This window comes from Notechis scutatus, chromosome 4 (assembly GCF_049901735.1).
Source record: "Notechis scutatus isolate UNSWTSFEM ecotype Mainland chromosome 4, rNotScu1.2, whole genome shotgun sequence".
NCBI classification, from domain to species: Eukaryota; Metazoa; Chordata; class Lepidosauria; order Squamata; family Elapidae; genus Notechis; species Notechis scutatus.
Window position 1 is genome coordinate 117,007,622 of NC_142012.1, and position 25,400 is coordinate 117,033,021.

Genomic DNA, 25,400 nt, shown 5'->3' on the forward strand with positions numbered 1-25,400 from the left:
GAAAAGGGTTCTTTAATTTGTATTCCGTAAATTGAATTCAAACTATTGCAGAAGATGGAAAAGCTACATTTGAGGAGGGGAGGAAACACAAAATTCATTTATAAAAGCACTCAGTATTTCTTTTACCTCAGTGCCAATAGATTGCTTATTGACGTCAACAGGAATTACAACTGGTTTGGGTTTTGTTATCAACCATAGAAAAACTGTTGTTCCAAAAGTAATAAGACCAATCAAAGCAGGAGTTGGGAGCGGTGAAAACAAGAGCTGAAGTATCCAAATCATTCTGATGAATTATTTCTGCAAGACTGCTGAATCCTAAAACAATAGGGATCAGAAAACAGAAATTCATTACAACATGGAGGTAATAATAGCCATAATCATTTAAATTGCTCAATGTGCATTTTAATTAAGCCAAACAATTTATTTGTTAATAGTCTGAAACTATTATGTAGCTCATTGGTACATGTTATTTTTTACCTATCTTTGCCTACCTATACCCTATACTACCTAAATCAATAAAGAGTTTAAGGGAACAACTAAGAATCAGACTGTACTGTTAGTAACTTTTACTTAGAAAGTGATTAAATATAAAATAAATGACTCCTGATAACTATGGCACTTCAGGACCTGATACTTACTGTAAGCTCTTGCATTCTACTTCACAAATATACATATACCACTGCTGAACTAAATTAAAGTGAATATGAAAATCCAGCTATTTACAAATACAAAATATAATAAACTGGGATAGTGTTTAAAGCTTTCTCACTAAGCTTAACATTTCTTCTGCAAGACATCTATCTCTTCAAAAATTCATTATTTCCTCTTACATTTTCACTCATGCCAGACAAAGTAAATTTGATATGTTATGGATTTCAAAAGATTCATTTTTAAAGTCCATAAAAGCTTTTTGGGAGAATTTCAAAAATTCAGGTCTCAGAAGAAATTAATAACTTTTATATTTGTGATCCCAAAATGTCAACTATTACTGATCAAACACAAAATAATTTTCAAAAGAAACTCCAATTACAGGGATGCAAAAGGCATTTCAGAAATCAATGCATTGGAAATACTTGCATTTTAACTTCTAGATGAAAAAAAATGTGTTCCACAATAATTATGAGAAGTTAGAGATCCTAAAAATAAAGGTGTTCATACTTCATCATTGCTTACTTTAGGACAGTGGTCCCCAACCTTTTTTTCGCCCTGCACCCCTAAAGAAATTTCACTCGAACCTCGCACCCCCTGAAATTTAGACTTTGGAAACTACTGAACGCGTTAAATATATGGTAGGATTGAATCTTTTCAGCTATGTATGTGACAGCCACTAAATAACGATACTTAACTCTAAAATGAAAACAAAGTTAATCCATTGCATAATAAATAAAAATGCCAACATATAGCCAATATCCTATTATTTACCTGGACTTTTCTTGCACCCCCTGGAATATCATCTTGCACCCCTAGGGGGTGCGAGCACCCCAGGTTGGGAACCCCTGCTTTAAGACAACTAAATACATGTTGTAGAATATAAACTGGCTTTTATTCTTTCAGGCAGTTGATTTTCCAACTTGAACATTTTGTTTTTAGTTATGCCTCAGGATATACCTAGTACCCATTTGGAGGACTGTTCACATATAAATATGAGTAAACATATTTCAGAAATTTTAAAATTAGGTCATTTTAAGCTAACATTACACTAAGAATTTTAAATTAAGTCCAATTATTCACTTAACTGAGGATTTTTAATTGGCTAGGCTTACAGTACTTCATGTCTTTTCATTCCAAAAGTGTGATGAGATAGTACAGGTACTTTTATTAAGACTTGCAGAAATTAAATTGATTTAACAATAGTAGTCTTGTTACTACCTCAACTGTATTAGCCAAATGATGTCTTTACTTCACAAAGACAGAGTTCAATCAGGATGTTTTTCAGATTCAGTTGTTTGCAGGCTTAGAATGTGCAGTACATATGTGTATGTGTGTGTGAAATCATGAATAGTAAAGTCAAAGAAGACAAAAAAATAAATAAATACAGACAGTACAGTGATAATCAGCTTTAACAATGACTGTTCAAAAACTAGTTTAGGATTACCCAAACATCCTTGCATCTATCAACTGATTATGACATTTAGCAATAAAAAAGCCCTTTGTTCTAGTTCATGACACAGGAAATGGAGCCAAATTGCTTGATGGGTTGTAACTTGATGGATTGTATTTCATACTCAAATGTGTTGTTTCTGTGTTTCATTTTCTTCTGACCTACAATCTGCCTTATACTTAAGTAGATGGCTGTATGCAGTGGTGGAATTCAGCCAGTTCGCACCACTTCAGGAGAACTGGTTGTTAACTTTCTGAGCAGTTTAGTGAACTGGTTGTTGGAAGAAATTATTAAGGCAGAGAACTGGTTGTTAAATTATTTGAATCTGACTACTGACTGTATGCATACACAGACCCATGCTTAGAATTGCAATGCCCAAATCTTTAAGTTTTCAGAATTCTGATTCAGAACAATTTTGCTTTATTAATAAAAGTGGGCAATTCACCAGGCAAAATGGAGGATAAAAGGGTGAAAACATGTTTTTCATGGAGAAAATCCTCTTACTCCTGTTCCTAAAGTGAACCAATTTTATTATGAACAAATATGAAGATTGACTCAACAAATAACTAGCATATCAACATAGCTCAATCCTTGGAAATTACTGGCAATAAATGTATGGAACTGGCATCACCCAAACTGAAAGCTCAATCAAAATAGAACCAATTGGCTCTTTTAAAATACCAAACTAGAAACTGGGAGATCTAGACCTGCCTTAGGTACAAAGCCAGATGGGTGATATTGGACCTCTGTCATTGGAAGGAGGCAATGACAAATCACTTCTGAAAAACCTTGCCAAGAAAATTACAGGGATTTTTTTCCAAGCAGTGTCCAAGAATCAGATTGAATGAAAGAAGAAAAAATCAAATATTTTCCAGAAGAACAACATGTGTATCCTAGGAGTAAAGGGTGTTAAAATTAATTATTATAAGTTTTCTCTCTTGAGGTAGATGGAACAATAATGAGCTTCCTCTACTGGCCTAGACAAACTAGCTTTCAATTTAATAGTATGACACAACTTGCAATAATAGTGGAAATCAAAATGACAAAAAAAAATTAACAGTGAAAATAATATAGAAAGGTATTTGATTTCTTTCTCCTATTCAAAAAAAGAATTCCAGACACATTAAAAAAAGCCTAACAACTTCTAACTTGACTAATTTGATAAAACATATCAATTAGTTATCACCAAAGATAATTTCTGCACTCCAATTTCCTTTGATCCCAGTAATTACATCCCAACATGGGCATGCACAAAGATAACCTTCAGGATAACAATTGTTATTGTGAAATATAGCCCATTCTTTGTATAAATCTTCTTAATAAGATATATGTGAGAAAGATTTGGTAGCTATTTATCAGGAACTGTAAAAATTCACATGTTCTTCTTTCATAGAATGTTTAATATGCCTAATTCAAACCCCACAACCTTCAATTTAAAAATAAATTAGGAAAAATCCAATAAAGGGGAATATTTGTAGCTCAGGATTGAAATGAGGGGTCTTTGGTGATCTCTGAGCTTGGTCAATTTCTTACAGATGTTTCATTACCCCAACTATCATAGGATGATAGGCCTCAGCAAAATCTTTAACAGAGTGTTAAAAATATTCTCATTTATGAAATAAAAAGATATGGGCTAGAGCAGGGGTGTCAAACTCAAGGCCCAGGGGCCAGATCCGACCCACAGGGTGCCCATGGGGCCACCTTGGAAACAACAAAGGACTGGTCTGCAGTGCCTCTGCCAGAAAAAATGGCAGAAAATGGCATTTTTACCGGCAGAGGATTGCTCGGGAGCCCTTTTTCTCTGGCAGAACACATGGGCCACCACAGGTGCCCCAGACACTAGTAACATTGAGATGGACATGCCCACCCATACTAGCCCCCTGATGCAGCCCTCAATGAAATCAAGTTTGATACCTCTGGACTGTAGGATATTACTATTAATTTGAACTAAATTACTACATCCAAAAAGCATTAATTAAAATTTCCACATCCATGTGTAGGAAAACACTGAATGGACCTGAACCTATTCACCATTTTTTATCTGTGACCTGTGTGAAGAAATAGAAGTTAAAGTTTGCAAATGACAGTAAGATTTCTGCATTGGGTAGAAAAAAATGAGAAACAAGTTTCTTACCTTATACTATGTAAATAGTAATAATAGTGATAGTAATAATAGTTATACATTATAAGTGGATTAGTCTGATACACTTGAATAATATCCTCTAATCCAAAACCAGATCAGAATGCTGCTGATTTTAAATGATCAACATTTAATACTTTCAAGATCATCCATCACTTGCATGCCAAGAAATGTCCTAAATTTAAACAGTTTCAAGTGATAAGAAGTTTAATCATTGCATAAGATTCTGTAGACAGAGACTTTTGCCCTTTAGTGTATACATTACTAATTTATTAACAAGTTGAAAAGTTCTCACATCTCATTAGTACATGAAGGCCTTCTGACCCATTTATCAGTAAACAGAAAGGCCGATCATTGTAAGAGGAATTCTAAAGTTCATAGTGTTGTAAATTTACAACTACTCTTATCATTTAAGGTTTAAAGTGCCGAAAAATTATTATTAAGTAAGACTCATTCAAAGGATTTTTCTTCTTTTAAGAAAAACAATTCTTATTAAAACTTTTTGCCAAATGAACTTAACAGAGTTCTTTTAGATTTGAAAATAAATTAGTAATTAGCCATATTTAATGTGCAGTATTTAACATGTTCTAATCTCAATGATGGGAAGATAAAATATGGGAACAAAGTTTACCGATATATTAAGGGTATCTTAAGATCTGAGTGAAAACAGTGAAATAATAAGAAGCTAACTATTGCTGATTGAAGAAATTTAGCAAATTTTACTTGCAAAAGAGCTCTGTGGAAAAATTAGGTTATTTTTACTTGTTATTTACATAGGGCATACCAAGAAGTCCTTCTACAAATGGATTTCTTAATAAGAAAATCTGGATTAGGTTACTAAAGCTAAACAAGCATCTTTTGAACATAATGAATTTAGTACCTATAAACTACACATATGCTATTTTATTTATATGTATTTATATGTAAGGGTGTAGGTATATCATATGTATATAGCATGTCTATATGTGTATTATCTATGTGTACATTTTTGAGAGCAGGCAACAGAATTTCATTTTTTATATCTGCCAGTGTGCCTAAAGTAAAAAATGACAATAAAGGATATCTTATTTTAGGTGGGAATGCTATTTCATCAGGAACTAGAAAGGCAAGCACTTTCTCAATCCTGAGAATCAACCATCATCACTTTGAATTTTAGAGTGCTAAATCACAGTTTGTTTTAATCAAGGGTTATTGAAGGAAGAGTTATTGGATTCAAATGTGTGTTAAGCCAAAACTAAGTCAACTACATCATGGCTTCAGGACAATATGCAAATAAAGTCTAGGAGACTTAATTCACTGAAACAATGAACCCCAGATATCCTCCCAAATTAAAGATCATTCATACTAAACCAGATATAATATTTAAATGAGCTTGTGCTACTTTTGATTTTGTTTGAATTACCTTCTTTCCAATCTGGAACTAAAGAAGCATTAAAGCTTCACTATGCTTCACTCACTATATTGAGTAATAGTCAGTAAAAGCAGAAAAAGTTTTAAAATGTGATTCTTGTTCAGAGACTACATAAACACCCAACAGAGACCACTGAAAAAGGTGGAGAATTGTAGATTTCATATAAATAAATTCCCTCTTTTGTAATTTGTAGGATTTTTCCCCCAGTCAAGACCTCATATAGTTATTCCTCAAAGAACTAAATTAAAGTCAAAACCAAACAAAAGTATTGCTTAGCATGAAATGAGAATTTTGCAATTAATCCAACCAGATACTATATTCACAAATCACATGAAGCTTTCACAAAGTTTGGGGTGGAGTTAGTATGATGAGGTAACCATCCAGTCCATTAACTGTATTTGTATATCCAGTTCAACTGCTTTGGATGTAAACCAAATAATAATGGTTTTTTGAACATAAGGTTAAAACAAAACCTTCCTTAATATTTAAATACAGAAAGCTATGAAATAAAGCTATGATAAAAAAACAGCAAGAGTTTTAAATGACATTCTCACAAAAGTCACTAGATATATACAATCATAAACTAGATATTTCTGACACTACATAATCTTCCAGAATTGTCACTTCATGCATACATGTTTGAGAAAAAAAATTGTCTGCCTATACCAACATTCATAAATATAAAATTAAATTCCGCTTACCAAACCGACACTATTCACTATAAGCTGACTGCAGACTGCATCTCTTATCCTTAAATAATAGTTACATTAAGGAAGTGCTGAAAACAGCTACAGTAAAAGGCAGATCTCTCTATGAGGAAGTGACTAACTGTTTTTAAGGTTACAGTATGTACACATCTGATGAGCAATAATTTTGTAGGGCTGATTTCTGCAAATATGTAATATTAAACTGTCTTCTGTTCTCTCTAAAGTGCTAGAAAGAATTCTAGTACCCATATTTAAGTAAAAAGTATCAGAAAATGAAGTGAGTTGCTGATAGGTCAGACTTTTCCCTGTAAAAAATTAAGCTTTTATCCCCATTTTTTTTTCATTAAAATTTTTAGTCTTCACAAGGAAAACAATGGTGAATCTGAACTGTTCTGAATTTGGTACTTAAATATCCTAAAATTTTATTTTAGCTGTGATACATATTAGTTTATTAGTATTTATTCAGAAGTTAATAATGTTGTGTTTAACAGTGAGTTGTCATAGTTTTAATTTACATAATATAATTTATTTCAGTTTATGCAGTTATTTAATTAAAGGTATGTTGAATTAAGGTGAACATAAGATCTTCACTTGCTCATGTTCCAATGATTCTGCTCTTATATTTGAGATAGGAACATATGAACATATTGAAAATAAACTTTATCCTGTCATTATCTCCTAAAAGCTGGATTAAAGTTAAGCTATTATTGTTTATCACAGCATTTGGGGTTATCTAATAGGGTTAGCACATCAAACTAAGCTGTGCATTACTGTTATAAATCACAATGATATATTCGTACATCATGCAAATCAAAATGAAATTATATTTTAGCACAGAATGAAGTACAAATCCAGTCAACATTTCCCTACCAAGCTATTAAAAATAGGAGAAAATCCAAAATACACAAAACTTGATGTGCAAAATCAAACAGCAGAAATTGATAATTGCTTAATTAGAGGCCTAGCTATATTTTAAAAAAGCAAATTATGACATCATGAAAAAGATTTTAGAAAAACATATCCATGTTCAGATTTTTCAGTTTTTACACTTTGGTGAAAGGAACAAATCTGTTTTCTACAAGGATTGGGAACAATAATTATGGTCATAATACATTACTGTTCTTTGGACAGCAGCACACTAATACTAACAATAAATTAAACAACAATTCAGAAAAGCTGTTTTGGAGTGTATGAGAGTTATTCTTCTATTAAAAAGCCACTTCCTCCACCCCCTTCTGTAGAGATCTCAATTGCTGAAAGCAGTGACCTAGTTTCGTGCCATTTAAACTGTACTATAAAATTAAATTAGCTTTGACCACTGTAAGTAAAATAGATTCTGAAAAGATGCATGATCATTTACTTAACAATAACATGAAAAAGGAAGAAAGGGAATTATGATGACAATTACTTTCAGTATAAGAGTAATTATTTGCATTTGCCGCTTCATTAAAGTCGTTTCTTATATGGCTTTCTTGTCTATCTTTTCTATCTCCTACTGTTAGGGTTGGTCAAACATCAAACTCTTAACATCAATTGTTAGGGAATTGCTCTTTTCTGATTATTCTTATCTCTATCTATTTTTGCCCGTTCATGCACCCATCTAACAAATCAGCATTTATCATGGTTAGAAACAGAGTTACCATAGTTGGGTATCAAAATCCAGATGACAATTGTGTCTTATCATACTACAGAAAACTCTATTTGTTGCCATCTATTAGTCATCTGGATTTATGCCACCCTGATAAAGTAGCCCTAACATGCCTTGATTCTTCAAATTGAAACTGCTAAACTAGGGTTTCTATAATGGTGATGGTGGTGGTGCAGTGGTTAGAACACAGGTTAATTCTGCCAATTGCCAGCAGTTTGATTCTCATTGGCTCAAGGTTGACTCACCTTTCCATCCTTCCAAGATCAGTAAAGCCAGATTGTTGGGGCAATATGCTACTTAGAGAGGGCTGTAAAGCAGTATGAAGCAGTATACAAATAAGTGCTATTGCTATTCTAGCACTCCAGCCAATGGTGAAACCAATGGTAAGAGATGCTGAGAGATCTATTCTGCCTACAATCAGAACTCCACAAGCTTCATATTCCTACTGTATGGCATCATACATAAATATATATATGCTTATTTGCACATCTGATGAGAAATAAGTTTGCAGAGCTGTGGCTGTAGTGCTCATGTTATAATCCACTGTAGAATTGGAATAGTTTAAGACTCTTCTTGGACTGCAGGGATTAGTCCAAGGAATCACCAGGAGTGAAAACTAACTCAAAGTCCCCCCCAAAAAAACACCCTGTATGTTATACTTTGGTTTTTTTAAAAATACAATAGTATACTGTAGTGTACTATGATAATATGGTATGGTGTGGTATAGTGTAGTGTAGTGTAGACTAGTGTAGTATAGCATAGTACACACACACACACACACACACACACACACACCTTTAAGTTAAAATAACTATTTCAATAATTTAATTTAGTAATAAACAGAAGAAACTTAATTGCTTTGCTTACCTGTTTTTCAGTTGCAGAAACAGAAGAAGAAATTTGAGTTTGTTCTATCTAAGAAAAAATTATTGTCATGTCCTTAAAAACAGTTATCTGCCTTTTACTGCACAGCACCAAAGTTTAAAGTCTACTAATTTCATAAATGATTCTTATATCTGATCTCTGCTTGTTATCATTGTTCCATCTGCTTTAATGCAAACGATAGCTGTTTTGAAGCAGCATGTTAAGTTCAAAGGTAGTGAGAAAAATATGAGTTGCTAGGAAGTGTCTGTTAGCAAACTGGCAAAGTTTACGCAAACACTTGCTAAATTCATAAAATGCATACTTGCAAAACCAATAAAGGGTTTGAAAATACAGCACATGCCATATTCTAATTCACTTTTCATTTGACTTGAAAGATTTCCTCTCTTTTATTTAGCAATTTACCCACAAAATAACAGAAATTATACATAGTTTTCTTGGAAAATTTTGTATATTTTTTATTAGAAATTGGGGTCAGAGATGCAAGGACATAGAGCAATCAACTATCATGCAAGACATAGAGCAATCAGCGATAACACAGCGATCTTTACATGTAGAATACTATTGGCAATTACCTCTGGTGGTTTCGATTTTTCTGTTTTGTTTTTTTTAGTTTTCTAAAGACTATTCAAATATTTTGCAAACAATTAATAAAATCCTAACTGAATGGGTAACTTAAACCAGAACCTTCCTCTATGTTGGAACATGATATATGCATACATACATAAGCAAAGCTATAACTATGCTCATGACACATGTTATATCTACTTTTGATGAATTAAGTGTATATCCCTGTCCCTGGAAGCTGTGAGGGTCTTGATAGGGAACAACAGACTTCAGTTAAACCCTGGCAAGAGTGCCTGGCTTTGGGTTTGGAGGCCCACTGATTCTAGCACTATGCCAACTTTAGTGCCGGATAGGGTTGTACTGCAGTATATGCAGTCTGAGGAAATGAGAGATGGCAGTTGTGGCCAGGAAGACTTTGCATAGCTTTGTTCCAAAGTTGCTTTTCCAGGAGGCAACTGGACTTTCTTGTTTTTTCTTTTGAAGATGTTTCAGTTCTCATCCAAGAAGCTTCTTCAACTCTGACAGGGTAGTGAGGAATGGAAGGATTTATATTCCTTGCAGACAGGTGGTAATCTGCAACTTTTAGAACAGGGATGTCAAACTTGCAGCCCACAGGCCTGATGCGTCACATGCTGGCCCTGCCCCCGCCCAGTTTAGCAAAGGGGAAAAAAGTCCCAATACATCACATGACGTTGCCATGATGATGTGAGTTCGACACCCATGTTTTAGAGGGTTGTTGAAGCACTTGGAGATTTATCTGTGTCCTCAAGGTCACCTGAGTAATGCTCCTGGTTCTTGTAGCCTGCAGTTTTTTTCCCCTGGAAATCCATTCCTACTCCCATACCACTGAAAGGGTGTTCATCCCAAACTGTATAGCTAAAAGTCTGTAGAGATTCTCAGTTATCCAGGTCATGATTGAGAATCAGTCTTCTTATGCCATTTCATTTGTTTAAAAATGTTCTTGAATTTAATAACAAATAGAAAGCTGGAATGCTGAAGAAAGCAATATGTCAAAGTCAAGGATAATCTTTATTTCCAAAAATAACATTGGGCCCTACACAAGTCCCACGGTCATTCTTAGAAAATAAAAATATTTCAGGGCTTCAGCCAAGTACTTTGTTTAGAAATATGCCTGGGATAGCGGGGTATACTGCAAACTGGGGTGGTAGAGAAACATGGACAGAGTAGAGAGAATTTGCATGTAGCCACCTACCAGTTTATCGTTAAATTTAGTTGTGACCTTCCATCAGTTGGTGTTATTTTAATACTGTAATAAGCATGAGTATTACTCGTGGCAATGATTTTCTTAGAATATACATAACATGCTCTCTAAAATTTCAAATTTCATAGTCTAAGATTTTTGCCTATTCCTACTGTAAATAAAATGTTACATCTAAGAAATTGTACATGATCAAAGGAAGCAAACAATTTTAATTTACTAACTATAGTCATATTATATTTCTCATTCTTTCGGTTTGTTTAAGATGAAAAATACCCAAGAAAAGATCAAAGAGAAAAAGACAAGATGTTGTAAGCAATAATATTAATCACAAATTAAATTTCAAATTAGAATTCATTCAGGAAGACAAAGCTTTCTAAGACTCTCTCTGTGTCTGTGTGTCTGTCTGTCTCTCTCTCTCTCTCTCTCTCTCTCTCACACACACACACACACACACACACACAATTTGATTTGAATTTGATTTGAAGGCAGATAGATGAATGGTGTATTACTATCAGAAATTGATTAGATACAGTATGAGGATCATTTACGTATCTGAAAACCTTTTGTTCGTGTTATATCTGAGATTTCAAATGTTTTTCCTAATATTTATGAAATAAGAACTGTACACAAAAGTAAAATGACATTGTACATCATTACTTATTTTTTGTATCATACTAAGTCATAATAAAGCTATGCTTAAGCAAGCAGACCTAAATGAATTCAACACAACCTAATTCAGGCAGAAGTTAGCAAAAGAAAAGCAGCAGTGATAAAAATTATTTGTTGATATATATCAACAAATTCAGGACTTTCCAGTAAATTATTCCTCCAAACATAAGGGTGCTATTGCAAGGAAACTAGCTACCATGGCGATCAATGATCTAGTTAATTAGCACCATTTGATGCATGACAAAGGTGTTGATATCATAATTTAAAGCACACATATAAATAACTAAAAAAAAGAACAAAGATATCTTGCCATGATGCAGCAGTACCTTAGGAAATACTCACAGTATTCATTTTCCTTTTTCTATGGTTCAATCATTTTCATTCTTTTGACTATATATTTGAGTACCTGTAATACAATCCTTGGTACCAAAAGGTCCACGCTCATAGTAGCTTTTCAGGCTCCTTGTAATATCTCCCATCCTTTGAGTGCACAAAGGTTAATCTCGGCTTTTGAGACTGCCATCAATAAAGTCAATGCAGATCCATCTTATCTATACTACTACAAACTGGAGTATGTATATGATGACTGCAGTTGTGATGCTAAGAAGTCCCTCCAAGCTTTCATCAATCAAGTTCAAAAAGAAAATATTTCTGCCTTGTTTGGGCCAGTTTGCTCAGAGGCTGCCGAGGTATAGTATGTGATCATCCTAGTCAGTGATTATGCTGGCTTTTACTTTATTTTTATTTCATAGCAACCTGTTATTCTGGGTTTCATTTTAATATTTCTAGAAATCTATATTGTAACCAAAATGTTATGGGACTTCTTGTTCATATTTTTAATATGTCCATTTCAGTATATTTCATTCCATTCCATTCTACTACCTGTGTAAATTTTCTTTGGGCTATCTATAGGCTCATCCATCTCTTAGAATTTTTTCATTAAACTTTAATTGTTTACCATTGTGTATAGGTGTGCCATTTTATTTATATAATGATCAGCATGGGATGGCATTTTCAGTTATTGTAGACTCTTTTGTGGATCTCAATTTCAATTGAGAAATAAGAAATGTTTTGGAATGTTTTAATGTTATGTTTTGGTCAAAATTGGATATTTTTAAAGATAATTGCAGCTTAGAGTTTGCAGTCTTCCAAATGTGAGACAGTACCAGTAAATATATACATTGTTTGAGGTGTTTTATTCAAGGGCAGTCTTTACAGATATGGGAGTTTGAAAATATTATTTATTCTATCCTTTTATTGTTTGTTGAATACTGGAAAAAGTGCAGATTTTTCGAAAATGCAAAACAATATCCCTCTCTTTAAAAGCTTCTCTTTTATTTTTGATAAAAGGTGTATTCCAATATCATGATTAATGAATATTTCCTTCTCCTAGAAGCTAGATTTGCTATTTGCTTAACTCCATTTCTCTCTCCATTCCCTCTCTTGGTCATATTTATTTATGGAGAAAGATAATCTGGGCAGATTTTCAAATACTTCAGAATAAATTACAAAGATTCCAAGTTCTGTATAAGTGACTTGTTTTTATCTCCTATATACATAGATTCTGTCTGAAGAAAGATCAAATTGTATTACAGATTGGTCAAGTTTGATGCACACTTTTCCTTAGAACTTTCTAGTTAAAAAAGGCTTCCAGTTTATTAGTCTAATCAGTCTGTTGAAAATTAAGTTTACTTTAGTTAACAGTTATTTTTAACAAGTTCAGAACATTAGATATAAAGTTCTATAATACAACTGATTTCCAAATTTGCAGCAGCAAAATGCCCAAATTGAGGGATGTGCTGATTTTCTAAAAAGTGTCACATTTTTAGTGGCTTACATCTGTCTCCCTCTCACCATCTTGTATTCTAAACAGGTTATTAAATTTTAGAACTATCCATAGTCCCAGAATATGCACCAAATCACTATATACCATTGAACAGCCTATGAACATTTAATGGACATGTCAAAACTATGAGAACTTTTAAAACACTTGACTCTTAATATTATAAATTAGAACAATTATATTACAACGTTTAAGAATTAGTTACAGAAGTGCACTAATCAAACTTTCAAATCTTGCATGCATACAATTGTAAAACTTTAAATTCAGGTTAGAAAAACACTGGATCTCTGTATGTTATTTGACAATTCCTATCATCCTTTGCCATTGACCATATATTTTGAGATGATCTACACAATTGCAAAGCCATGGCTTTGCAAAGCAACTGTAAATGTTAAGAAATATATATTTGGCAATAATTGGACTAATTTGTCCAGGTTCACCATAAGAAATATATACTGAAACAGAAATTCACTCTAATATCCACATAGATCTTGCATTGGATATCTATTGCTCAGAAATGAAATCACCTTTGAATTGTGCTTGATTCCTAATGACTGTGCACATATCCATGTTGTTATCTTGGCTTCGCTACTACATAATGTGTAACTTTTCACAGAATGCCTTTCCAAGTCCCTAGTCTAGTCCACAGATTTTGTAATTTCATATGGCCACCTAACTGGAAACTTATTGCTTAGCTTTACCATTGACAGTTGAATTTAAGGATCAAATGAAACTAGAAGCAGTGTAACTGTCAACATCAGTGTGCTGATTTTTTTTAGATAAAGTTTTTTATTTTTAAACGCACACACATACAAAAACATAAAAACATAAAATCCTCTTCCATTTTATATACATACAGTGTGTCAGTTGGTTACGTATCTTTTGTGCTATACTTTTGTAGTCCTTTACTCACAATTTATATCAATCTTCACATTGTCAAACTAACATATGTTTATATATTTATCAGTTATTAATCATCCATGACTAAACTATTTATTCCATCGTTTTATACGAGATGTTCCACATTTTATCTTAAAATTTATGTTATACTTTCAACTAGTGGTTATATATATCTGTATTATGTTTTATATCAATCTATTAGATTTCTATCACAAAATTATCTAGTCTATTATATTACCATGCCTTTTTATCCAATCATTGATAAAACAAATCCCATATCATATAAAATTGCTTATCTTCTTGTTCTCTAATTTCAAATGTCACTTTATTCATTTCAGCACAGTCCATAATTTTTTTGATAACTTCCTCCTGCATAGGTATTTTGTCATTTTTCCAGTTCTTCGCAAATACAATTCTAGCTGCTATTAAGACATTTACAATAAAATATTTCAGTTCTTTATTATATATGTCTGTTATGACTTCCAATAAAAAGATCTCTGGTTTAAAGTCTATATGCTGTTTTATCATTTTTCCCAACCATGTGTGGATTTTAGTCCAATATTTCTTTGCGTCTGAACATGTCCACCACAGATGGTAATATGAACCAGGTATCTGATGACATTTCCAGCATTTATCCGATTTATTCTTAAACATTCTTGCAAGTTTTCTCGCAGGAGGTGCCACCTGTAAAACATCTTATACACATTTTCTTTATATACAGTTGACATTGTCATTTTATAATTTTGAGGCCACAATTTTTGCCATTTTTCCAAATCAATCCAATATCCAAAATTTTCCTCCAAGCAATCATCGTTTCTTTAACTTGCTCCTCCTCCAATTTAAATTCTAATAGATATCCATAAAGTTTTTTAATTACCTTTTCATCAGTACCCATCAAAATTTTATCTAAGTCAGTCAACTTATCATAAATACCTTCTGCCTTGGAGTCTTTATCAAACCTAGATTGTATTTGCAAATAAGAAAACCAATTCATTTTTACACCTTGTTCTTGCAACGTTTGCATAGATTTAAGTTCACCCTTTTCATTCAATAACTCCCTGTATCTAACTGTTTCTTCCTTTTTATATATTATTGGATAAGAAAAAGCTTCAATAGTTGATATCCATGTTGGAATTTTTAAGTAATATTGTCTTTTAATCTTCTCCCAGCTCAAAAACAATGCCTCGTGAATATAATGTCTTCTAAAATACCCCTGTGTTTTAGTTTCCTTATACCAGAGAAAGGCATGCCATCCCAGCAGCAAGTCGTGGACTTCTAAAGTCAATAATCTACTGTTCCTTAGTGTTATCCATTCCTTTACCCACATCAAACTTGTCACCTGGTAATACAGCTCCCAATTGGGCAAGGAAAACCCTCCTCTTATTCTTGCATCTTGTAACAGCTTTAATTTTATTCTTGCTTTTTTACCCTGCCAAATATATTTCAACACAATTCTATTTAAATCTTCAAAAAACTCTTTCCCTAATTGAATAGGAATTGTCTGGAATAAATATAAAACTCTAGGCAGTATATTCATCTTAATTGTGGATATTCTCCCAATCAATGATAGTTGCAATTTTTCCCATTTCATCAAGTCTGTCGCAATCTGCTGTTGAAGTTTAACATAGTTATCTTCCTTTAGGGTACTGCATCTTGGTGTAATATAAATCCCTAAGTATTTAACCTTGTTCGTGACCTGTATTTTTAAAGTTTCTTCCAACTCTTTCTTTTGTCTTGTTAACATATTCTTTGTTAATATCTTTGTTTTGTCTTTATTTATTCTCAGACCTGCTACTTTCCCATATTCTTCTATTTTTTCTATTAATTTGGGTGTTGTTTCCATTGGGTCTTCTAATATAAATTCCAGGTCATCTGCAAAAGCTTGCAATTTATACTCCTCTTTTTTAATTTTCATTCCTTTTATTCTTCTTCTTCTCTGATATTCCTGTTCAACACTTCCAATGTTAACACAAACAGCAGAGGCAACAATGGACAGCCTTGCCTTGTCCCTTTATATCTATAGATTCTGTTAATTCTCCATTCATTCACCATCACCTTTGCAGTTTGTTCATGATATATTGTTTCAATGGCTTGGATAAATTTCTTACCCAAGCCCATTTGTATCAGTTGCAGTAAAATAAATCGCCAACTCACATTGTCAAAGGCTTTTTGAGCATCTAGAAACATCAAGGCCATTTGCTTCTCATAGTGTGCTTCATAATATTCCAGAGTATCCAAAATGATTCTCACATTGTCTTTAATTTGTCTCTGGCAGAAATCCATTTTGATCAGTATGAATAAAATTATTTAAGTATCTTTTTAGTCTTTCTGCCAAAATTGAAGCAAAGATTTTATAGTCTGAGTTCAATAAAGATATAGGCCTATAATTTTTAACTTGCTGCAGGTCTGTACCTTCCTTCAATATAAGTGTAATGTATGCTTCTGACCATGTTTTTGGTATTCTTTTCTTTAACATAACTTCATTCATAACTTCTAGAATATGAAAATTCAATATTTCCTGAAAAGTCTCATAGAATTCCACTGGCAACCCATCTGGACCTGGAGCTCTCCCAGCATTCTGTTTTTTTAAGGCTTCTGTTAGTTCCATCATTGCTATACTTCCTTCTAACATTGTTTCAATATTTTTGGGTATCTGAGGTAAATTCGCTTTCTGAAGATATTGCTTGATTTTTTCTTCTTGAATATTCACTTGAAAATATAGTTTCCCATAGTAATCATGTATATTTTTTTTCTTTTCCTCATTTCCATAATAAACCTGTCTTTCTTTATTTATCAATTGGCTAATTCTTCTTGCTTCTCTTTCCTTTCTCAATTTATAAGCTAGCCATCTGCCTGGTTTATTTGCATCTTCAAAGTAATTCTGTTTCACACTTTTAATTTTTTGTGCTAATTCCTCTATTTCCATTAGTCCCATTTTATGTTTAATTATATCCATTTAATTTTTAATGTCTTTTTTTGTGGGGACTTATGTAAGTCTTTTTCCAGTCTTTTATAGTCATCCTCTAATGTCTTAAATGTCTTTTTCTGTTTTATGTTTCTTCTCCTAGTACAATCTATTATCAAGCCTCTTGTGTAAGCCTTCATCGTGTCCCAGAGATTCTGTAAAGATGTATCCTCTTTTCTATTTTCTTTGAAGAAGAAAACAAGTTCTTTCTCTATTTTCTGTTTAAAGTCTTTTTCTTTCAGAATCATATTATTTAGAGTCCACCTGGATCTCCTCTTGTATCCTTTCCAAATAACTGATACTGGATTATGACCTGCCCAAGTGCTTGTTTCTATTTCAATCTGTCATACATTAGTCAATAATTCTGCTGACATCCATATCATATCTATTCTAGACCAGGATGTGTGTCTATTTGAATAAAAAGTATATTGCTTACTTTCCGCATTTCTCTCTCTCAATGCATCTTTTAAATTAAATTATTCTGTTATTCGGAGGAATGGTTTTGGTAGTATCTTTCTAACTTTCTTTGTTGTTTTCTGTGTTTTATAGTCCAACCGGTCATTATTCCATTAAGATCACCCATCATGTAGATATTAACATAGTCCAAACCAGTTATTTTTGTATGTAATTTCCAGTGTGCTGATTTGATAGCACAGCCATTCAATAACAGTCTGATGTAAGATGTACTTATTTTGGAAATCTATGGGTGTGTTCCTGGGATAATGCTTTCTTAAAGTGAATGCAAGAACCAGTGTTACACAATAACTATCGTAACAAATAGAGAAAGGAAAAGGGGAGACAAAATGGAGAGGTTTTGAAATATTTTGAAATATTCAAAATCTTTTGCTGTGAAAAAAGTGGTAAACTATATGGGCACTATATTGTACTTTCTAGTTCTTTTTTTAAAAAATTTTTTTGCTCCCTCTTAAAACTTAGATAAATAAAATAGAGCCAACTTCCTTAAGTTTTACTTCAGTTTATTCAAGAATACCAAAATCTTATTTCAGGCAAACTGTAGGTTATGTTAGTTAGACTTAGGTTGTTTTGAAATAATAAAGCAAATGTGGCATGTCTTAATTCCTAATTGATTTCAGAGGGAATTTAGTGCAACATAAACCTGTAAGTTTAATGAGCTACCTCTTCTATTATTATGTTGTGCAAACACAAAGTTATGCAATCATAGATTTCTCTAAGAGGATGATTCCTATCATGCATTGTATTTGGAAGCACTATATAGTATTTTCAAGCACTATATTTTTCAAGAGCATTGCCAAATACTTCAAAGAACATCCACAAGCAAGGATCATTATTTATTAATATACTGGGTTTCCCCCCAAAAAACATCCCATGCATTAGCCTGATTTCAATCAATGTCAACTAATGGTTTACTGGGAGGAGATTCTAGGAATTAAAATCCAATACATTTGGAAGATACTGTCTGGGAAAGACAGATTTAATAACTTTGTCCAGGTACAAATACACATGTATATGTCACACTAGTTTTTCTTTGATATCACAGACCATCAAAGGCTGCCACCTAATCAAAACCTGCTTTTTGGACAGCTTCCCCAGAAATTTGCTAGGCTCCCATTTGTCCATCTTCAAGCATGGTGAAAAAAATGTAGATTTTCCCTTAGGCCTTGGGGTTGGGATATACCAGGGCCCCTTCTAAATTGACATATAGTATACCATATTTTTTTTCTTTTTCTCTCATTGTTTCCTTGGAGAGATTGTGCTTTTTTATATTATGTTGTTTTGTTAATTTTAATTTTTAAAACTATTCATAGTTGTTTTTTATCCTTGGCAGTGGCAGTGTTAATAATAGCAACAATAACAATAATAACATCATACATACAAACAACATAATGACTCAGACATAGAACAAGCACTACATATATCTACCAGTCTATTTCTTCTTCTCCTACTTTATTTCTATTTCATAATTATGATGGTAGAAAGCTAGTTTATTATAATAATGAATTACAGGCCATAGTAATGCTAAGACATGTTGGTTCAGATGTGGCACTAAGGCATAATGTGCTTTGGGTTTTGTTGTGTAGTTGGTTAGGCAAGCTAATTCTTATTTATTTAATACAACATGTTTAAGCAACTACAGCTGATGCATAATGCATGAACCATTATGATCTCACAGCCACCTATGAGTAGAACTTGTTCCTTGTTTACCTGCTATTAGTATTGCAACATTTTGCAGCTTGTTAAAAAAAATTTTTTTTAAATCCTTAAATGCCTATCTAATTTATTTCACCACGATTGATTGAATATATATACATACATACATACATACATACATACATACATATATATATATATATATATATATATATATTGGTTCACATGATTGATAAGTCCCCTGGATTCAGCTATCACCCAATGGCTGGATTGGTATATCTCATCAGCATACTGTATATTCCACATTTGTTAATGAACCACAACAGGAGAGGAAAAGAGTATTCTAAACTGGGTTGTAAAAATCTTTTTGAATGATGTCTCCCCAAATGGAGAGAGACAAGAACTGTGGCAAATTCTGAAGAACAATTACCAGTTGTTCAAAACCTCTACCAAAAAGGAAAGGACAGGGAGTTACCCACATGTAATTACCCACATGTGCTCCAGACAATTGGTCCCCACAATGAGACCTCAGGATAGAAGCAGAGGTGGTATTCAGCAGGTTCTGACCAGTTCTGGAGAACCAGTAGCGGAAACTGTGAGTAGTTTGGAGAACTGGCAAATCCCACCTCTGACTGGAGATTTTACAGTATCCTTCCCCTGCCACACCCACCAAGCCATGCCCACAGAACCAGTAGTAAAAAAATTTGAAGCCCACCACTGGACAGAGGCTTCCTGGGGGTTTGAGTACTGTGAAATGAGGGAATCATCCATTATGATCACAATTGTAGCAAAGCTTTTTAAAGGATGTGACTTCTCAAACTTGTTCTCTAACATCATTTTCTAATCATTTTTAGAAATTATCTATTTAACTATCTTAAGGATATTAGAAATATTCAGAACAAGTTTGAAAAGTCATGATGAGCTTACTTTCATCTTTGTACAAAAGAAAATTTACCATAAATGTAAGAATTTAAAGAACTGAAAATAAATGGCAAAAAGCTAAATGTAGGAGAAGGGACAACCGAATCTAGGAGAATCAGTCTAGAATCCCTATACAGCCACAAGATAACCAAGTCCAATCTCCTCCTGAGTACTATTGATGCTTATCTAACTTTAGGGAACTGGCAACCACTAGATGAAATAATCCCTGTGGAGAGGCTTTTAGCAATTAATCAGTTTATTTGAACTTTCATTGTGGACCTGGTCTTTTGTGCCTGACACTAAATTTTGATCTAGGAAAATTATAAACAAAGCTGCAGACAAATTTGGAATATTGAGACTTTTACCATACAATTTTAAAAACAATTCTATAAAATAAACAGATTTTCATGGGGACCAAGTCTTAAGACTTTAGTTTGCATATTTTAAGCCATAACAGCTATCGAACACTATAATTTCAAAAATTAGAAACACTAGAAGGGACTAAAGTTTCCAGGCAGAAAAGGAAAAGTGGGGAAAGCGTAAGCTTGCTTTTGGTTTTTGGTTAATGAAGAGTCTTACAAAATAATACAAAACATTATAACATTTAAAATATTACAGGAGATTTTCAAAGGATGATGCAGCAATTAGTACTTAGAAGGTCAGCAGTGCTGTCTTGTTCTATGGACTAATTTTGTCCAAAAGATGTTATTGAAGGAATGACAGAGGTAAAACAAATTTTGCTTGATGCAGAAATATTAGGACCAGAAATAAAAAAACTCACTTTTTATGACTCTGTGGTCCATATTTGGGTAAAAGTATGGAATATAAAACAGAGAGGATATCTATAGTGAAAACAAAAATGACAAGCAAAAAACAAACAAACAAGACCAGGATAAAGGAGATTTCTACTGAATATACTAAAGAAGTTGGTTAAAGCTTTGAAAAAAATCAAAGAGATTTGCTAAAGCCTCAAAGAAGCCTTTGGAATGGGGAAAAGAAATTTGAGGAGAGGCCAAATCCTGCAATAATATCTTAATGAATTAAAAATAATGTTAGAATAAAAGAAATATAAAGTTGGTTTCTGACCAAGTATAAAAATAAGACATGTTTGTATAAACCTCTGATAACTCTTTACAGACTTTTTACAGAAAAGTCAATAATTAATGGATTTGTGTCCTGATAAGGGATGGGCTATGGGAAAAAGAGCTATTCAGTACATTTATACTTGTGATGAAGATTAGAAGACACACACACACACATACATACACATTTCTTTTTCTTACTTTGCACTTTTGATTAATTGTATTCCTTCTTCTGATTGAGTTTAGTTTGCATTTGCTTGTGCTATTGTAATCAAGATCTTCAATAAAATTACATATAAAAAAGTAAAAAACTTTTTGAAGAATGTGAATAGATAAACAGAAAGAATGGTAATAATAACAATTATATCCCAGGTCTATATTATATGTCACTGATAACACAGATAATAGATAATCAGAGTGTGAAGGGACTTGTATGTCATCTAGTCCAACCCCCTGCCCAAGCGGGAGATCCTACACCATTTCTGACAAATGGCAGTCCAATCTCTTGAAAGTCTCAAGTGATGTCGGTCCCACAACTTCCAAGGGCAAGATATTCCATTGGTTGATTGTTCTCACTGTCAGAAAGTTTCTCCTTATTTCTAGGTTAAATCTCTCCTTGTTCAGTTTCTATCTATTATTCCTTGTCTGGCCTACAAGCACTTTAGAAAATAGCTTGACCCCTCCTCTCTGTGGCAGCCTCTCAAATATTGGAATACTGCTAACATGTGTCCCCTGGTCCAGATCTTTACTAGACTAGCCATGTCCAGTTTCTGTAACTGTTCTTCATATGTTTGATCTCCAGTCCCCTAATCATCCTGGTTGCTCTTCTCTGTACTTTTTCTAGAGTTTCAACAACTTTTTTATAATGTGGTGAGCAAAACTGGATGCAGTACTCTAGGTGTGGTCTTACTAAAGCTTTATAGAGTGGTATTAATACCTCACTTGATCTCGATTGTAACCCTCTGTGAATACAACTTAGGATTGCATTAGCTTTTGGGGCTGCTGCTACACACTGCTGGGTCATATTTAACTGGTTGTCCACTAAGATGTCAAGATCCCTCACACAGTTACTTCTATTGAGCCTGGCTTCACCCAGTCTATATGTGTACTTTTGATTTTTCTTGCCTAAACAAAGAAATACCCTTTCATGATAAACCCCATATATTTTGTCCATTCAGTCACTCACCAGTTTCCTGAGAAGACAATTCATATCACCTTCTCCTTGTAATGCCGAGGTTGCAACTGTAACGACAAGTGTTCTAAATTAAAAGAGTGACTCTTCTGAGATTTGTTTTTCTTTTATCTGATCCTCCTACATGCACATATAGCTGTTAACAAACAGGTATCTTAAGACATAGCTTTCCCATGATATGTCATAAGATATTGCAGAGAATTTTCACTCTTTCATAATTTTCAGGTGATGTTCCAATCTATACAATAAAAGCTAACAGAAAATATGAGTATAAAAAGAAATGACTAATATTTTAGGAAATGAAGGGCCTTTATTGTCTAGAAATACCACTGTCCGGAAAATTATATATCAGTTACATTATATTTTGCATTAGATGCCAACCAAGTCATTTAAGTATAGTGTGTCCCATGTAACTATAACTTAGGAAAAAATGTGGTTCAGTCTGTATCCAAGAATTGCCAACTTTGGAATTAGGCAAAATCAAGAAACAGGCAAGCTCCATGAATAGAGTTTCTGTCTGGCCTATCTTACATGGAACATTATCAAGACAGAATTATGTTTAGCTTCTTTATCATTCTTCCCACTTTTCCAGAACTGAGTAGCCACTTCCCTTCTTCAGTTGCTCATTTATTCATTCATGAAGATTAGACTCTTTTACAAAAATAGTTACTGATTTATTTACCAGTTCTGTTGTGATGAAAATCGGATAGAGAGATAGTATAAATGGAGAAAGGCTTTGTTCCATTTAAAGTAGTTTTATCTCTAATTGGGCAATTTTAACATTTATTTTTTATCTATAATCTCTACAAACACCGTATTAGGATATATCAGCATATTAGATTCGTTGGGATCTGGCCAGAGTTAGTTGGAATATATGAAGAGTCCATGTTAGGTGTCTCATCCAAAAATACATCAAAACCACAACTGTACTTCCCACTCAAAAGAAATTAAATTGTGAAATATTCTGCTGACTCTGTAAGGGACCAGGGTAATGCGAGGTGAAATAAGAAACTGTCATCAATTCTTTATCATAGAAGTAAACAATATAGGTTTAAGTTTCCTTGGATTACTGAATTCATTCTTTTAGTGATGAAGAGAAATATTTAAGAAATATTTATAATTCCTGGTTAAAGAACTGGAGGTGGGGGTTTTGAGAAAAACATCCAGTTTGTGGTGTGCTTTCTGTGTATCTTTTTATAGCAAAATCACTTGCAAGTTCAAGTGTTCCCTTGCAAGTAGATGTTTCTATGACTGTAAGACATCCATGTGAATGCTGTTTGCTGAAGTTCTGTTTTTGGATGCTTTTTTATATGATTTGTCAACGTAGGAATTTCTTTTAAACACCTGATTTAAATAAAAAAATCTATCAATCATCAGCAATTTCATGTCAGGTGTTCAAAAGACAATATTCCATTCTATGAAACCAATTTTCCTAGCCAAATTCACTCTAAATACTCTGTGCCCATTTTTTTTGCTTAATTATCTCATATCTTGCAACCACTTTGGTGGTTCCTTAATGTAACTCTGATTATCTTAATTCTAAGACCTGTTTTTCCAGGACATCTTGGAGCTTTTTATTCTTTTGCATACCACATGAGAATTTATTACTGACTCATTTAAGAATTGTGAAGCAACTTTCATTAGTACAGTTGTTCTCAACCTGTGGGTTGTGACCCCTTTGGGGGTTGAACGACCCTTTCACAGGGATTGCCTAAGAGTCTAGATTCTAGAGCATATCTTCAGTGCAACATAGCTAGTAAATCAAAGGCAATAGGATTCTGTTCCCATCAGTGGTGATTTTCCCATGCAGCTGTTAGGAATATAAGTCACCTAACAGATATTTGGGTTAGAAATATATAAACCAGGATAAACATTTTAATCTTTAAGAAAATGCAAAACTGTAATTAGGTGTGGTTTCTCAAACGGCCATAAGATGGAGCCAGAAACCTGGGTTGTTTTAGTCTTAGTCTGAGTCTCAGAAGAGAGTGTGAGTGTATCTCTGTTTCCTTCTGTTGGAAAGTATTGCCGTTGCTCCATTTCTTGATTCTTCTAATTGACTGATATTACTGGATTTAATGTAAGTCTGATACTGAACTGTTTTTGACACTGGAATTTGATATTTGGATTATCCCTGGATGAAAACTGACTTATTTTACCTGTGAATGACTTTGGACTGCCTATTTTGGACTTTGCTTAACGTTTCTGGAAGTAAAAACCTACATTTACTGTACAGTGTATCTGTGTGCTGTATGTGTATTATTCAAACACTACTCTCAAAATATGTCTCCCTGTATGCGCTCATTCTCCTAACGGGGAATTATATATATGCACGAGTTTATCCAATCGTGTGGCAAAGCATCTTCGCTTTGCCTCTTTGGCAAGATGTTGATTGACTCGGGGACAAAACCTTGCAATAAGAGAAATCATGGCCGAGGGAAAAGACCAACATCCTTGGACCCAGAGTTTCGCTTCTCCTACCTTTTTCCAAGATGGTGGCTGAGGGAATCTAGGATTCCAGGAATCCCAAGTTCGAATCCCTACCACTCTACTTCCTCTCCCCCGGTCACAAGAGCAGCTTTGACCCCCATGGGGCTGCTCTGGAAATAGACTGGGGGTCCAGGAAAGGAAGGGGGGAGCCTTGCCAAAGGATGCCCCTTCCTCCCGCATTTGGGTGGGAGGTCATCCCGTGTGGCTTCTGCCCTGCAAGGCAAGGCAAGGTGAGGGGGATAGCCAGTTTCAGCATTTCAGCCCCAGGCCGTCTCAGTGGTCTTGTTCAGCCTTGCTTCGAGGTGATCTTCAGGTGCCCAGAGGGCAACCCCGGCCAAGGTCCAAGCAAGGGACTTCAGAAAATGCACCCTGAGATCGGCCTTGCCTTTTTAGCCGCTCCACACCCCACTCCTGACTCCCATCCACTCTGGACTCTCCACCCAGGCTCAGGGACATCCATAGGTACCCCCAAAGAAGTCAAGGTTGGAGCCACTATGGGGCTCCTCTTGTTTCTGACCCATAAGGAACCGAGC

At 33.9% G+C, this 25,400-nt stretch overlaps 1 protein-coding gene and 1 long non-coding RNA gene across 2 annotated transcripts in view; one reads left to right on the forward strand and one right to left on the reverse strand.

Moving 5' to 3' along the window:
• Positions 1-106: 106 nt before the first annotated feature.
• LOC148130877 (uncharacterized) lies at positions 107-9,034 on the reverse strand. The gene is made up of 3 exons (XR_015749406.1): positions 8,978-9,034; positions 8,875-8,946; positions 107-315 (listed from the first exon to the last, which is right to left on the reverse strand). It is a non-coding gene; the product is annotated as an uncharacterized LOC148130877 (long non-coding RNA).
• A 1,119-nt stretch (positions 9,035-10,153) lies between these two features.
• Positions 10,154-25,400, forward strand: part of LOC113412776 (guanylate cyclase 2G-like) — a 64,410-nt gene continuing 49,163 nt past the window's right edge. The window contains exons 1-2 of the mRNA XM_087965683.1: positions 10,154-10,161; positions 11,751-12,036. Coding sequence (XP_087821809.1) covers positions 10,154-10,161; positions 11,751-12,036 — 294 coding nt within the window. The remainder of the gene's footprint in view (positions 10,162-11,750; positions 12,037-25,400) is intronic.